Source organism: Phascolarctos cinereus, unplaced genomic scaffold, assembly GCF_003287225.1.
Source record: "Phascolarctos cinereus isolate Bilbo 61053 unplaced genomic scaffold, phaCin_HiC Scaffold_726;HRSCAF=1367, whole genome shotgun sequence".
In the NCBI taxonomy this organism is placed as follows: domain Eukaryota; kingdom Metazoa; phylum Chordata; class Mammalia; order Diprotodontia; family Phascolarctidae; genus Phascolarctos; species Phascolarctos cinereus.
Window position 1 is genome coordinate 419730337 of NW_027556098.1, and position 16085 is coordinate 419746421.

General features: G+C 51.7%; 1 protein-coding gene across 1 annotated transcript; it reads right to left on the reverse strand.

Moving 5' to 3' along the window:
- Positions 1-9227: 9227 nt before the first annotated feature.
- TULP2 (TUB like protein 2) lies at positions 9228-15946 on the reverse strand. The gene is given in 16 exon segments (XM_021003690.2): positions 9228-9420; positions 10043-10214; positions 10442-10540; positions 10624-10638; positions 10640-10739; positions 10932-11044; positions 11658-11942; positions 12560-12702; positions 13087-13203; positions 13348-13443; positions 13563-13679; positions 13980-14117; positions 14208-14334; positions 14507-14558; positions 14830-14865; positions 15688-15946. Coding segments are annotated over 15 exon segments (1743 nt in total). The 5' UTR covers position 14865; positions 15688-15946; the 3' UTR covers positions 9228-9286.
- Positions 15947-16085: the final 139 nt, after the last annotated feature.

Genomic DNA, 16085 nt, shown 5'->3' on the forward strand with positions numbered 1-16085 from the left:
TACTTTGATCCTCCCTCCTTTTCCCCCCACGAGATGCAGCTCAGTGGCATAGTGTTTAGAGTACTGGACTTGAAGTCTAGGGAGACCTGAGTTAAAATCCTGCCTTAGATCACAATTGTTTGACCCTTAGTCATATCTCCTCTCCGCCCCAGATTCCTCATCTATAAAACGGTGATGATAATACCTACCTCATAGCATTATTGTTGTCGTCGTCTTTGTTATTTAGTCATGTCCTACTCTCTGGGATCCCATTCAGAGTTTTATTGGCAAAGATACTGGGGTGGTTTGCCATTTGCTTCTCCAGCTCATTTTTTAGATGAGGAAACTGAGGCAAACAGGGTGAAGTGAATTGCTTAGGGTCACACAGCTACTAAGTGTCTGTATTTGAATTCTTCCTGACTCCAGGCCTGGTTCTCTATCCAGTGAGTCACCTAGCTGCCCTAGGATTGTTGTGATAATACGTGACAGAGCAATATATAAATGCTAACTATGACTATTATTATATGTCTTATTAAAAAAGCCTACCCGCTTTTGTAATCCTTAGCTGACCTCTTGAGGCTCAGTCAGTTCTGAGATTTAGCATTCCTAATGGAATTTGCCACATTTCTATTTTCATTCCCCCTTACTGGGCCTTGTTCTGCCCATTTCATTTTTTAAAACCAGTTTGTGGCCAAATTGCTTTTCTTCTTAATGGGTAAGGAGAGGAAAGGGAGGGAGAGAATTTGGAACTCAAAATTGGAAAAAGAAAAAGAATGTTAAAATTGTTTTTACCTGTAATTGGGGAAAAAAATAAGATATTAAGTTAAAAAAATCAGTTTGTGAGTGAGCTCCCCGTGCATCCACATTGATCTCTTCAGATAAATCCCACTCCTCCTCATTGGAATCATTTGCCTTTGTATCTTCAGTCTTTAATTCCTGAGGATCTGTCATTCTTGCTGCTTTACCTTTCCTGCTGTCATCGTAGTCTCTGGGATACTTCTATGTATCTTTTTTGTCTTTAGTATTCTATTTTTCCCTGGTTACATGTAAAAACAATTTTTAACATTCATTTTTAAAACTTTGAGTTCCAGATTTCTTGCTTCCTCCCTCCCCACCCCCTACCCCTCATGGAGAAGGCAAGCAATTAGATATAGGTTATGTATGTGTAGTCATACAAGATATATCCATAATAGTTATATTGGGAAAGAAAACATAGATTAAAAAAAAACGAAGAAAAATATGGAAAGTTAAAAAAAGTGTGTTTCAGTCTGCATTCAAACACCAACCGTTCTTTCTCTGGGGATGGATAGCATTTTTCATCATAAGTCCTTCAGAGTTGTCTTGGATTGTTGTATTACCGAGAATAGCTGTCATTCACCACTGATCATCTTGCAATATTGCTGTTACTTTGTACCCAGTGCTTTTCACTTTGCATCAGTCCATGCAAATCTTTCCAGGTTTCTCTGAGAGCATCCTGCTCATCATTTCTTATAGTACAATAGTATTCCAGCATAATCACATACCGCAACTTGTTCAGTTATTCCCCAACTGATGGGCATCCCCTCAATTTCTAATTCTTTGCCCCCAGAAAAGAGCTGCTATAAATATTTTTGTACATATAGCTCCTTTTTTTATCTCTTTTGGATACAGACCTGATTCTATGTATCTTGCCATGGATACTTTGAAATCTGCTTTCCCAACCTCTAGAGACTATGTCCCACCTTCCCTCCCCTTCCCTAACACAAACTCTGGGAGAGAGTTGGCATTCGCTCCCGGGGTTCCCTTGGGTGCCACCCCATCAACTAGCTCCTCTGTTAGTGAGAATCACACAGAAAATAGTTTCCCCTATCTTCTATCTATTAAAGGATGAAATAATTATTAGGACAAGTCTAGGCAGTCTTAGCTGTTCAGTTTTGGGCAGAAAAAGAGAGAGAGGCTGCTTAGAAGAGCTGATCAGAAGCAGAAGTTGGCCTGGCAGATAATAAATAACCCGGCTGCTTCTTGGTATGTGGTGACTGTCCCTAAAAGGAATTGTTTTAGCCTAATGTGATGAACCCCATGTGATCTCCTGGTCCTCACCCCAGTGGCATGGGGACAAGGTGTCACTGAAGCATGAAGACTTCAGTTGGTGCTTTATTTTTTGGACCCTCCACAGGACATCAGATGACCCTGAGACTTGTCACCAAGTATGACACCTTCATCCATGCAGCAAGCAGGACCGGGCCTCTCACGTAGGTGAGTTGGTGGCAGACAGGGCCTCCTTTTCTGCTTCCAAGTTTGCTGTTTCCTGACATCATGTGAACTGCTATCGATCTTGAAATGGACGTGTGTAGGCTCTGAGGTAACTTTGTGAATTCAGTGGGTCAACTGAGTCAAACTGACTTGTGTCAAGGACATCTGAGGCCATGGTGCACAGAACACCAGCCAGGCATCAAAAAGACCTGAGTTCAAATCCAGTCTCAGATGCTTACTGGCTGTGTGACCCTGGATAAGTCACTTCACGTCTACCGGCCTCAGTTTCCACAACTGTAAAGTGGGGTTAATAACAGCACCTTCCTTGCTGGGTTGTGTGAGCATCAAATGAGTTGATATTTGTAAAGTGCTGTAAGGGAAACTGAAGAGGATAGATCCTCCCCAGCCCTTACGACCTAATGGTGTAACTGCCTCATGATCTGACATAAAGATAGATGGGAGTTACCATGCATGGTCGGAGGTAACCATGGAGACGAAACATTAAATAACCAACAAACTATGTTACCTGGGAAAGCAGATTATCTCAAGGAACATTTTTCTTGAGAAAGGTGTGTAGCTGTCCAAGGAATTGATCCCTCCTTGGAGATTTACACAACAAACAGGTATTTGGGGCTCTGATCAAGCCCCAGCTTTTGTTAGAGATGTGTGCGTGCCTGGACATGCGCGCTCACCAAGGAAACATACACAGAACAAAATATCGAGATTGTCTTTCCCTGGCTTCCATAATTATAAAAAGGGTCATTGGAAAGGGAGATTTTGAAGTACTTTGATGCAGAGATAGGGACAAGGACTCTCTTCCAGAGGTGCATCGTGTGCACAGTCTCCGTTGTGTCCTGGGGTAGGACGTTCCCTGTTGCCTCCCTGACCAGACCCATTAGGCCGTCTCCAGTCTCCCCGGTTTTATGGGTATTTGAGCTTGCCTGGGCAGTGAGTGGGTATCCTTTCTTTTCTTATTCCTACTTTCTTTTATGTTGAGTATTACTTATTGCATTGAATGTTATTCTTACCTTTATTGCTTGTGTGGTTTTTAATCATTATTAATCATTGTAAAATAAATGTGATTGTCTGTTAAGTTTACCCTGAGTACGTGTCATTATATCTTGAGATCTGGACCTAAATTGAATCTGCGCAGCACATAATCCTTTTGATTACAAGTGCTTAGAGTAGTGCCTGGCACATAGAAGGCATTTAATAAATGCTTATTCCCTTCCCTTCCTTACTGACAAGAAGAGCATTGGCCCACACCTGGCCATATTAGCAGCGCATGTCACAGGCCTTTTTGGAAACAGTGCAGAGGCTGCTTGCAAGGTCAGGTGTCTCATCAGCCCAAGCTGCCAATGGAACAGAGGTGTGGTGCCTTCCCCTCTCTTCTGGCTTTTACAGAGTCCATCAGGTAGAATGTTGGTGGATTTTCTTCTGGCCATTTGTGCTCTTATTATCCCCATTTTCCAGTTAGAGAAACTGAGGCAGACAGAGATAAATTGAGTAACCCAGGATTACACAGCTATTAAGTGTCTGAGGTTGGATTTGCACTCAGTGCTTTGTGACTCCATGGAGGTGCACCGTGCCACCCCGTAGTGGTCTCTGTAATTGGCACCTGAGCCAGAACTCAATGCATGTACCAAAAAAGGGAACCACATCTGTGCCTGAGCCACTCTCTCCTTCTTGGCATCCAGTGAGGTAGGGTTGCAGCCTCCTGAGAATCTGCCTGGGGCAGGAAAGCTGGCTTCAGCCCCCGACCCAGACATAGCTTCCTGCTGTGAGCACATGGCAGCCCCCGTTTCTCTGTGTTGGGTCTCCTGATAATGGCTGATTGGTCATCCCATGATGGAAGTGGACAACAAGTAACCTTATCAGTCCTTAAAGATACGGATACAATCTGGGACTCCTGGGAGGAGGAAACTGCTCTATTCCTGGCATGGCAGTGGCTGATGGTGTGGCGGGGCACCTGTATCCAAAGCATAGATACACCAGGACAGAGAGATGCCGTGAGATAGTCACCCAAGAAAGACAGCTTTAGGAAGTGTGAGCCCTTCATGGCAGAGAGTGGTGCTAGCTATGGACACAATAAAATCTTCAGAGCCTAGCTGAGGAGGCCAAGCCTTGTGAAGGAGCATCACTGGTCCAGGGGAGCTGCCTGAGGAATAGATAAGGAAGGAAAGGATTCCCAAAGTCAGGAGTCTGGAAGTACCCCCCTCTCTGTGGGGGCTTCACCACTATGATCCTATATGTTTGAACTACTGTCCCCACGGAAACTGAGTCTAGTTAGGGGGGAGTGGGCCCCATGTCCTGGAGAAAATGTTTTGTAAAGAACTTTCCTACTATGCTATCTTAGTAAATAAATGTCTTCCTAGAAGCAAATTTTCTAGGGGTGAATTGTTGATGGGAAGCTCAGAAGCTGGGGCTCCAAAGGCGACCTCTAGGGTTATCCCCATAAACCTGACAGTAATAGTCATCACAGACTTAGCTGTGAGGGCAAACAGAGGGGGTAATAGCAATAGTATAGTTATAAATTATGTTTTTATCAAATGTGCAGTCAATAAACATTTATTAAGCACCTCCATCTGTCAGGCACCATTCTCTCGTATTCTTATGGCCAGCCCTTCTTGTAAATCCCTGTACTGTAACTCATTTATATTGTTCCTGGAATACGTTTTTAACTCGCCTTCTTGGGGAAACCCTAGAAATCACTTAAACTTCAACTTTATGTGATGCTTCCCTGGGGGGCCAGGGTTGGGCTATATGAAAACTATGAGTAAAGGTGGCCTAGCTCCTCTCCTGTTAGAGGCCAGGGTTCCCAGGACTGGCCCTGGTCCTGACTACATGGCTATATAGGGCATGGGGGCCTCTTATCCCTTACAGTGCCCCAACTCCTGTGGGCCCAGTGGAAATTAAATGTTTTAACCCCTATCCTACATGGGTTAGACTGTAAGCTCCCTGAGGGCAGGGACTAGCTTTTTGCCTCTTTTTGTATCTTCAGGGCTTAGCACACTGTCTGACCCATAGTAGGCTCTTAATAAATGTCGATTGATTGATCTAGGATCAAGGAAACAATGCCCCACATTCATGTAACTTAGGCACCCAGTTTAGCTTTTGAGAGCTGGAAAACAGTGTATGTCAGCCAGTATCCAGGTCACCCATATGGGATGAGTCCCCACTGTCGGGAACAAGACAAGTGATGACCCATCCCCTGCCTGAAAACCTTCCATGAGGAGAGAGTCGCTGCCTCTGTAAGGGGCCCATTCTGCTTCCCATGGACATGAAGAGTGAGTCCCACTTCTGGAGGGAAGGGTTTGGACCAATTATTCTTTGCTATCTCAGTAAATACATGACTTTGCTAAAAATTGATTAAGGGTGGATTGTGGTAGGATTGGTGGGTTGGGTTGGATTTAGATAGCTTTGTCAATCAACAGGCAACTATGTGCCAGGCACTGTAGTATCTGGTTAGGGTGCTGGAGACAGAGAAAAAGCAAAAAGTCTCTGTCCTCAAGCAGCTTACATTCTATTGGAAGAGACAAAATATACCTATATGAGTGCACAAAAATAAACAGAAGCTAATTTGCAGTGGACACTGCTAGTTTGGGTGGGTGGGGCAGGATCAGGAAAGGCTTCACATCACAGGGAGGAATTGAGCTGAGTTTTGAAGGAAACAAGAGATTCCAAGAAGTGGAGGGGAGGAAGGAGAGCAGCCGAGGCATGAAGGATGGTGCAAAGGCGCTATGGTGGGAAATGGATTGGCCCATGGGAGAATGGCAAAGGGGCCAGTTTGGCTGAGCCACATCGTGAAGGGGAGTGATGAGTAACAAATCTGGAAAGGTCAGTTGGAACCGGGTTGTAGAACACTTTAAATGTCAAGTAAGAGTTTATAGCTGATTCTGGAGACTAGAAGGAATCTGTGGAGTTTTCTGAGCAGAGCTGTCCATAAGGGCAACCTTATCTACTTTGGCAGTTGTGGAGAGAACTGAAGAGGGGAGACTGGAGGCAGACAGGTCAATTAGGTGGCTACTGCATTAGACCAATAGGAACTAGCATGAGAGAGGAGGGGATGGATGCCTGAGCAACATAAGTGATTGGGTCTACAGGGAGAAGAAGAATGAGGAATAGAAAATGACTAAGTGTGCATGCTTGGGTGATGGGTGTGGCAGGGCCTTCCACAGTAATTGGGTTGGGGGAATAGTGGATTGAGAGAGTCAGGGAAATTTAGGGAGTTCCATTTGAAGGAATTGGAGGTGGTTCAGGAACACTGAGCACGGAACCCGGAACCCAGAACCCACCCCTTCCTTGATCCTTTTCCTTCTAATCTCACAGTCCCCTCCCCTGCCCTTTGGGCAGGGCTCAGCTCCATCTGTGGTTTTTCCATGCTTTTTTTTTCTTTTTAGGCAATTGGGGTTAAATGACTTGCCCAGGGTCACACAGCTAGTCAAGTGTTTGGTCTGAGGCCTGACTCCAGGGCTGGTGCTCTATCCACTGTACCACCCAGCTGCCCCCTCCATGGTTTTGCAGGACTACTCTGGGATCATAACTGGCTAAGTGGGCCGAGTTTCCTCAACATCCACACTTATCTCTTCGATTTGTCTCCAACACAAATCCCCTTCTTTCCTTATTGCAATCCTCTTTGTATCTTCAGGATTTTGTCTGGAGCATCTCCCATCCTTCTCAGCTGAACCCCCCTGAGCATCTTAGTTTATGGGTACCCCCCTCCTTCCCTCTGAACTTTTTAGCATCGGCTTGCCTAAAAGCTTGGGTGCAAGTCAGCCTCTTCCCAGCTTTCCCCTCCTCTCACACACTCTGGAAGGCAGCGATCCTTCCCCTGCCCTCCCAGGGTTCCTGTCATTCCCGCCCCCAGCAGCCAGTCCCTCCCAGTTAGTGAGAATCAGATTCAGAGCAGAATTTCTTTCCCTTTGCTGGATCCTCCACTATGGAAGGATGAAATGGGCACTCAGACAAGTCAAGAAGCAAGGTCCGTTTTTGGCTGAAAGCGCCACCAGATGTCTGCCCCTTGTGCCACCCGCCAGTGACTCTTCCCCCTTCATTTTCTGGATCTGGAGGCACCAATGAGAGACAGGAGTGGGGAGCTGGAGTCGCTATGGGAGGCACCATTCATAAAGGGGGCAGTTGTCAGAGGTGATGCTCTGACAGGACTTTCCAAAGCCAGGATGTCATGGGGGATTCTCATTCTCTCTTCTTGGAATGGCTCGACTTCCCATCAGGAGGCAGAAACTGAAGGCTTGCCCAAGGCAGCCTGCCGAGGGACCCAACTGCTGGTTTTAGCTGGCAAGACTTTCAACCTCTCCATTGCTTAGCAGAGGAAACCTTCCTAACTGGAAAGAAGATTCCCAGGAAGTAAAGCCAATCCCCACTGGTGGTGGAAGGAGACTCAGCCAACTGATGGAGGCTCCTACCATTCTTCTTATCTTTGGTCTGTAAGGCTGAGGATGCTTGCAAGCACTCAGCAGCCCAATGACCTTGGGAACCTCTTGTTTCCCCCGGACAGAACACAGGAGGCGGGTGGGCATTGCAAGGCTGGACTCCACCACAAGCAGCTGGGGCTACTGAAGCTGTAGCCGATGTTTAGCAACACAACCTGGCACTTAGCTTTGCTCTCTGGTCACTACCATTCAGCCTGTCTAAATGAGAGTGGATTTGGGGCTATTCTGGGAAGGGAAAGCAAAAATATGGCAACTTAGTGGGTATGGGAGCAAGAACCAATTGATAAGCATCGATTTTGAGGGAATTAATGTCTATCCTGATGGGAATTTGGATAGGGGAGCATTGAGGAGTGTGAAGTGAAGACTAGAGGCTGATGGGGGGGGCATATGGTGTGCTCAGTTTGCTGTGAGCTCAAGCTTCAACACGCATCTGGGAGCTAATGCACCTCTAGTGGAGGGCAAGGCATGCCCTAACACGCCCAGGGTTTGAGATCAAGAGCTGAAAGGGACTTCAGAAGTTTTCTTGTTTTACCAATGGGGAAACTGAGGCTCCAAGAGGTTGTGTTTTTTTCCCAGGATCCTAGATCCAGAGCTGGAAGGTTCCTAAACTGTCATCTTGTCCAACTCCCTAATTTACAGATGAAGAAACTGAGGCTGTGAGTGGCTTATTCAGGGTCACATAGATAGTAAACATCCAAGGCAGGACTTAAACCCAGGCCTTCTATTTCCAGTGGTTTTTTTCCACAGCATCTTTCTTCTGCCCTCTGAGTCTGTGACGGGATTTCTCCAGGGTCTGCATTTCCGTCAGCGAACTTCTTTCTCTGTGCCTGTCTCTGCCTGATTGTAACTGGGTGCTAGTATCTCTGTATCCAGGCTCTGTCAGTGTTCCAGTTTGAGGGTGTCTATGCCTATTGACAATCTTCTTCTTTTCCCGAAGTCTCTGTCAATGTCTCTTCGGGGGGATTCCATCTTTAGGTCTTTCTGGCTCTGAGGGACTCTGTATGTCTCAGTCTCAGGGATCTTTTTGGGTCTCTCTGACAATATTTTTTCCCACTCCACCCCCTCAATTTGGACAGGGCAAGGGAAAATGAATTGGGGGTAGGGGTGACCCCAGGCTGGCAGGAATAACCAAAGGGTGAAGCCATGGGGGGCTCCCCAAGGTTGTCATCGATTGGATACAAGTCTCAGTTTCTCACTCTCTTAGTCTTTTTTCCTTTCCTTGTCTTTCTCTGGGAGCCGACACCCCTTACCCCCTGCTGTCTTGGAGTCAGGCGACTTGAGTACGGACCCTGGCTCTGCCAACTTTGTGGACTTGAGTAAGTCACCCGTCTGGGCCTCCGTTCCCTCTCCTGTAAAAAGAGGGGCTCCTAGACTAGGATTCCACGGATGGAATACTGGGGGTGTGGAGCGATGGAAGAAGACAGAACTACAAATTCCCAAAAGGCACCGATCAATCTGGGCACTGCTCACGGGCTCCCCCCGGCCCTCAAGAGCTAAGTTCCTTTGTGTGTCCCCGCTCAGGAGGGGTTGGGAAAGCTGAGTCAGGAAGAACAGGCAGGAACCTCGTGGGGGGAGGGTAGCGCTTTATTAGGCACCAGTCCCATGTGGGCCGGGGGTGGGGGACGTCACTCACACGCCAGCTTCCCATCGAAGCTGGACAGGCAGATGGCGAAGGCCTGGAGGGGACAGAGGGGGAATCGAAAATCCATTGTGAACATGTCCGGGGCCACACGACCGAATTGCAGCACCAGATAGTCAGCTAGAGGAGAGGAGAGGCAGCTGTGGAGACCCACGGCTCCATCCCTGGCTGAGGGACTACAATACCCATCAGCCACCAGAGCCACCTCAGAGCTCGGCAAAGGGAGCCCGGTGCGGGCTCTGCTGCAAGTTCTCCTGGGTGCTGTAGTCCAGTCCCCATCCCTGCCCCAGCCCTGCAGGGATGAAGTCGGGGAAAGAGTGGAGGTGCCACAGGAACCCTAGCTGGGCACCGTGCTCCTGGGCCCATCCATGGTTGGGACGCCCTGGGCCTACCTCTCTCTCTAGTTCCATACCCGGAATGTTCAGTCTCCTCATTCCCCACTTGGCCCCCCTGGCTTCCTTCAAGTCCCAGATAAATCCCCACCTGCCTGCTCCCCCAGTAATGCTAGCGTCTTCTCTGTTGATTATCTTCAATTTATCCTGTCTACACTTTCTTTGTACTCAGTCCCACTTTGGACGGGGAGCTCATGGAGAGTAGAGACTGACAGACTTAGAGCCTACTTGTTGCTAGTTGACTGACTGATGTGGGGCTTTATATTCATGGGAGGGGCTGCTGGGACCTGGGGGCCTGGCTCCCTTCCCTCCCTGTCCTTCCCCTTCTGGGGCCCTGCCCCGGGGCTCACAGTCATCTGGGTGCACAATCTGGAAGTTTTTGACCGAGGCTCTAGTGACCCGCCCATGGAAGTTGAGGACGTAGGCACTGCTCTTATCACTCCAGGACGGGGCCTTGCTCTGCAGAAGGACCAGGCCTTGAGTGGCCCCACGCTGCAGACGGCTCAGAAGGGATTCCTGCTCCTGGGGAAAGACAAGGACCACCACTTGGGCCTGCTTTGAGGACTCCAGTGGCCCCACCTACTCAGTGCTATGTCCCCCAGTGTCCAATCTTGTTCTGGGGCCCATGCCTTGGTGTCCACCAGCTTCCTTCTCGAGGCCTAATGTCTAAGTGTTCAGCTTCACTCTCAGGGACCCAGGAGATTCCTTCCCCTTTCCAGCTCCTTGTCCTGGCTCTGAGCTTCACTCACATTCTGGGGCTGCACTTTGAGCCTTTGGTTCTGGGAATCAATAGCTGGGATGATAATTGTCATCTTTCGAGGCCCCCGGAATCCCAGCATGTTAGTCTCCTGCAAGAAAGGTCCAGGATTTGCCCATCACCATTTATTCCCCTCTTCTTCCCGCCCCCCCCCCTTGTCAGCCCAGCCCTCACATAGCACACTGCCCCCCAGCTCTTCTCGGATTCGGGTAGACTCGGGCAAGAAGGTTTTCTTCTCTGGGTTCATCCCGTTGTCGAAAATGGTGAATTTAGTGCCCAGGACATTAGACCTGCCAGTAGGACAAGACCTCTGAGACTCTGGGAAACCTTGGCCAAACCTCGTAGATCCCTTCCACCACCTGGCAAACTCTGCCCACCCAGGTATCCCTTTCCTCCAGCCCCCACTCCCTTGGAGATCCAAGGATGCCTGCTCTCCAGCCCATATTAGGGCTCAGGTTTCCACCCTCCAGCCTCTGACCCACCTCACTTTGCCCACAAAGTTGTCCCCATCTCGAGACAGGTCAGTGGGATCCAGGGAAATGAGGTAGTTGGAAGTCTTGCTTCGCTTCCTCTTGCGCCCAGCCAGGAGAAAATGCTAGGAGTGGGGGGTGGGGTGGAGGCCGCCAGTTAAATATCTTAGGGTCTCCCTGCTATTCTTCACAAGCAGGGGTGAAGTTAAATCCTGGCCTCTGAGTCTTTGAGGAGTCACGGTGGGAGGTGGGACAGGGATTTAGGGAGGCTACTCTGGGAGGGCTGGGCTGGGGGCCAAAGGTGAGAAGCAGCACAGGTCAGCCTCAAAAGCCCTGAAGTCCTAAAGGGTTATGGTGGAAAGCCTGGGTCAGGTGAGGGAAAGACTAGGTATTGGGGAGGTCCAAGGGCCAGGGGGAGACTGGTATTTTGGATCACGGGGATAGGAATTCCAGGGTATGGGCGTTTGGCTCAGACTCCTAGGGTTTGGGGAACTGGAGTCCTTCCACTATGAGCCTGGGGCCTTGGAGCCTGAGAAGTCTTGTTCCACCAAGTAAAGAATTCTGAATTTGGGGGCTTGTGCTCCTGGGTCCTAGGAGAGGGAGTCAGGGACTCTTGGATTCAGGGCTCTAGGGACCACAGTTTCTGGAGGCGGCCTGAGGAATGGGAGGTGGTACTATGGATTGTGGAACTGGGGCCAGGGACTCCAGGGTCCAGAGCGCAGGCCGGCCGGGGCGCACCTTCCTGCCATCGGGCTCCTCCAAGTAGAGGTAATAGAAAGGGAAGATGCCCTTGTCCACGCCCTGCTTATCTCGACTGATCCTGCACTGCACGGTCCGGCTGCGAAGAGCCGGTCGCAGCACGTAGGCTTCCATGTCCTCGCCAGGCTGCGGGCCAGGGGCGCGGGCCAAGGAGTGCGGCGCTTTCCCGACATCGCCTGTCCCAGCCCCGGCTCCGCTGCTCTCGGAAGACTCCAGCGCCATGGTCGCCGCCCCCGCCTCCACATCCTCTTTGTCCTCCTTATCCTGTGTGGCGGTCCACGTGTGAGCTGCGCTTTCCGCGGAGCGCCCTCCCATTGGCCACCAGGGAGGTTCGCCCCCGCGGAGCGCCCTCCCATTGGCCGCCGGGGATTTGCCCCTCTCCCATTAATTACTAGGGAGTCCTAGACTCCATAAATTCTCCCTTCCTGCGTCTTTACAGATACAACAGGTAAGGGACCTGAGACTCAAAGGCGTTCGTTACTTCTCTAATGTAACACAAGCAAGTAGTGCCAGAATAAGGTCTCGAATCGAGGTCTTTGCATTCCTAGGCTCGACTACCCTCTTTCAGCGTGGAATTCACCTCCCCGCCCCGCCCTAACGCTCCCTTTACTCTTTGTTCCTCAAGAATGCCACTCCGGCGCTCTAGGAGGCTCGGGGCTCTGCATTCCCTCGCCCCTGCCGAGACACACCCACTGTGGCCCCACCTTCTCCAAAATAGCGTTCTACATCTCGATTCAGGGCGCGAGTGCAAAGGCCCCGCCTAGTCTGCCTGCTCCACGCTCTAATAGGAGCTTCTTTATGCCCAGGCCCACCCCACCGAAGACATTTCGAGCTCTGATTGGTCTCTTCGTCGACCAGCCCCTCTTCAGCTCTGAGCTGACCTTGCCCGACACCGAATCACCGTGGTCTCGGCCTCGCTGCGAGCGGCGTTTCAGTCCGGTGGCCGAAGCTTCGTAGCCCCTACTCTCCTCACCGTCCGCCACCTCTTCCTCTGTGGGAAACATTGGCGGAGGTGGTGTCGGTCCTGGCAGGCGGGGAGAGTACTGGGTTGGGAACGCTGGGACTCCCCGGGGCCCTGGGCTAGGGCATTCCAACTCCAGGGTCCAGGAGGGTCAGGCGTGGGGAGCGCTGAGGGCTGGTACTTCTGGGTCCAAAGTAGGACCCTAGGACCTGATTGCTAGAGGGCATGCACGGAGCTGAGTGCTGAAATTCCCGAGGCCGGAATTCTGGGGGCTCACTATTTCTGCAAGGTTCTTCGATAAGGGGCTGGCAAACTAGACATGCTATCTATCTCTGTGAAGGTCTGGGTCTCTGTGGGAGGCGTGGCGGCCCAAAGCCCTGGGGTTTTAAGCAAAGGGGGAGCAGTGATGCCATTGGGGTCGGCGCGGCTGCTTGGTTTCCCGCTTACCACTCCCCCTAGGCCTCCTGTTCTCCTTCAGGTCGTTCTGGGATCCTTGGCTACCGCCAAAGCTGGGCTCTCCCAGTTCCTCCTGAGCGGTCTGATACCCTGCAGAGCTTTCTCGCTCTGCCGAGAGAGAGAGAGAGAGAGAGAGAGAGAGAGAGAGAGAGAGAGAGAGAGAGAGAGAGAGAGAGAGAGAGAGAGAGAGAGAGAGAGAGCGAGCCAGTTCTGAGGCGCCCCGCTCCCCGCCCAGAGTTCAGAGTTTCTCACCTTCCGGCATCTCCTGCGGCATCGCCGCTGTCTCTTCCTTTGCTTTGTGTACTGGGGTCTTCGAAGGGCTGGGCTCTCGCAGAGTGTCCTCTCTCCCTATTGAGGTGGAGGTGAAGGAGTGGGGTTGAGGTGTAGCGAGCGATGGTGGCCCCTGTCCCGACCCCGGGTCCGGGCTTGGGGCGAGTCTCCCCATCTTCTGGGAAGCCCCTTTTCACCTGGCCGCTGCCGAGCCGGCCATCCCCGGCGCCGGGTCCCAGGCAGCTCCTTGCTGGGAAACGGGGAGACTGGGGCGTCCTCCACCGATACCTCCTCCAGTTCTGCGTCCGAGCCGTCTGTGAGCACAGAGCAAGAGCTGAGGCCCAGCCCTTGGGACGACGGGACCTCTGGCTGATGTGGACCAAGGGAGGGGAAGACCTAGGTCTTGAGGGGAAAGAAGCCCGAGACAAGGTCATCCGGGCTCCGAGGAGGCAGAGGTGCAGGCTGGGGAAAGGGCCAGCTGGGTTCCCCAGGTGGCGAAGACTGGGGGGAATCAAAAAGGTGTGACTGAGAGGGGGTGGAGGAGCCCGCGTCCCAGGAGCCAGGGGCAGGTCTAGGGTTCACGAAGAGGCGAGTTCTGGGACGGCGGGGTTTACCAGCCCCTCCTAAGGCCGGTCGAGGGGTGCGTTCGCCGCCACGGTCGCCGCCACAGTTAACGCTGCTCTGCACGATGTGCGCGCCAGCTCGCAAGTGCGCCTCCGGCACGTTCTCCAGGAGAAAGGGGTTCCCTGGGCCTAGAGGACAACAGCGGTTCTGCCACAGGCCACAGGCCAGAGTGCTATGCCCAGCAGGCCGCCCTCCAATCTCCCCGAGCTAGCCCTCACCGCTCCCCCCCGGGCCGCGCTCCTCTCTCCGCCGGGGCCGCCGGGACCGCAGGGAAGCGTCGGGATTGGCCTGGACCATCAGTGGCTCCTGGCGCTTGCGCCGCTGCTTCTTCTCAAACAGACGCCGCTGAAGGAGGACCTGAGAGCACTTAGAGATCCTGTAGCCCCAAGACTCCCTGTTCATCCCGTTTTACAGAGGGGAAGACTGAGGCCCAATGACCACTCTGAGGTCACACAGCAGGCAGGGGCACAGCTTTGTCGGGAACAGGGAACTGGGATAAGGGGAGGGGCCCCATTACCTGCTGTTCCAGCTTCTGCTGCCTCACAGCTGCCAGCTCGTGGCCTAGACTCCTGAAGAGAGAGATACACGGGTCTGAGGGTGGTCTTGGGCTCCCCCAATCTGTGGGTAGCCCCCCTCCTAAAGCAGAACTGTGAGATTACAAGCAGGCGAACTCTGGGGGCCCAGGAGTCTCCTTACCCTAAGGATCCATGTGTCCCCTCCCCCAGGCTTGCCTTTTTGTAGCCTACTCCCTACCTTCCTGCTCCCCCAAATACACAGGGACCCATGTATATGTTCTCCAGACTCCATTCCACACCCCCAGCAGAAAAAGGCATAACTCACGAATCCTTCCTCCACAGGTCACTGTCCTGAGACATCCTAGTGATACAGGAATCAGGCCCCAGGATTTAGGCTCCCCCTTCTTGGGGTTTAGCCTCCCTCAGAGACTGAGGAATGTGCCCCTCCAGTCTCAACCCCGATTCAGGACCCAGGAGTATGGCATCGGACCCTCTCAGATATCAGGGAGCCAAGGCCTCTGCCTCCTCTGGGAGGCCCCTGGCCTTGACCCCCACTTTGCTTTCTGTCTTCCCTCAGTTGATCTATTTCTAGTTTGGAGGGCTGTGATTAGGGATTGAGGACAGAAAAGTCCTGCCTTCTGCCTCTGCAGCTTGTTGGGAAAACCTTGGCTTTCAGCCTCCAGACCTATACCTGCTTTATAGCTTCAGCCCCTTCCTCCGCCCCAGTCACCCAGTCCCTCACTCTTTTACTCCCTTTCTCTCTTCCTCTATTTCTCCCTCAGCCAATATGCCATCCACCTCTGCACATTAGCAGCTTTCTCTCCTGACCCAGAAGGGAAAGGGATTCTCCACCAGACAGGACTGGGAGCTATTCTGGGGGGCAAACTCATAGTTTCCTACATGAATTGGAGCTCTAAGGCTGGGCTTTCTGAGGACAAGGAACTGCCCCAAACTTTTGAGTATCTAAAAGGCTAAGGCACATGGGCCATGACAGCTAAATTGCAGAGGGGATGAGGACTGGGGGGGGCTCAGACTCCTGGGTCCCTAAAACCCCAGAAACCACTCTGGGCTTGGGAAACTGACCCAATGAGAGTGGGGAGTGGGAAGAGACAAATTTCAGGGTCCCTGAAAGAAAGGGACATACAGTCTGGTCAGTTTCTCATCTGTCCTTCCTCCCCCATACCTGGTTTGCTCTGTCTCCCAAGGCTGGGCAGGTCCTTGGGTGGGGGGCTAGGTGCTAGCTAGCTTTCCTGATATTCTGAGAACCCGTGCGGGGATCCCCCCAGGACCAGCCAAGCCCCCACCCCCTGGAGTACTCCTTCCTCCACCTTCTCTTAGCCCCCACTACCAGGCTCCCTGGCAGCCACTGAACCCCCTCCCCTATCCGCTGCCTAGCAACTGGCTCAACGTTCCAGTTTGGAATTGATACTCCTACTTAGGTTCCTTAAAGGGCCCTAATCTCCACCCTGTAGCCCCCAAACCAGTGCTACTACAACTCCCAGGAAGAGTGGCGGCGGAACCACACATATGGAAGAGCAAGTAAAGCCCGCGTGCCGCCTCCTGGGAGTTGTAGTTTGGTGG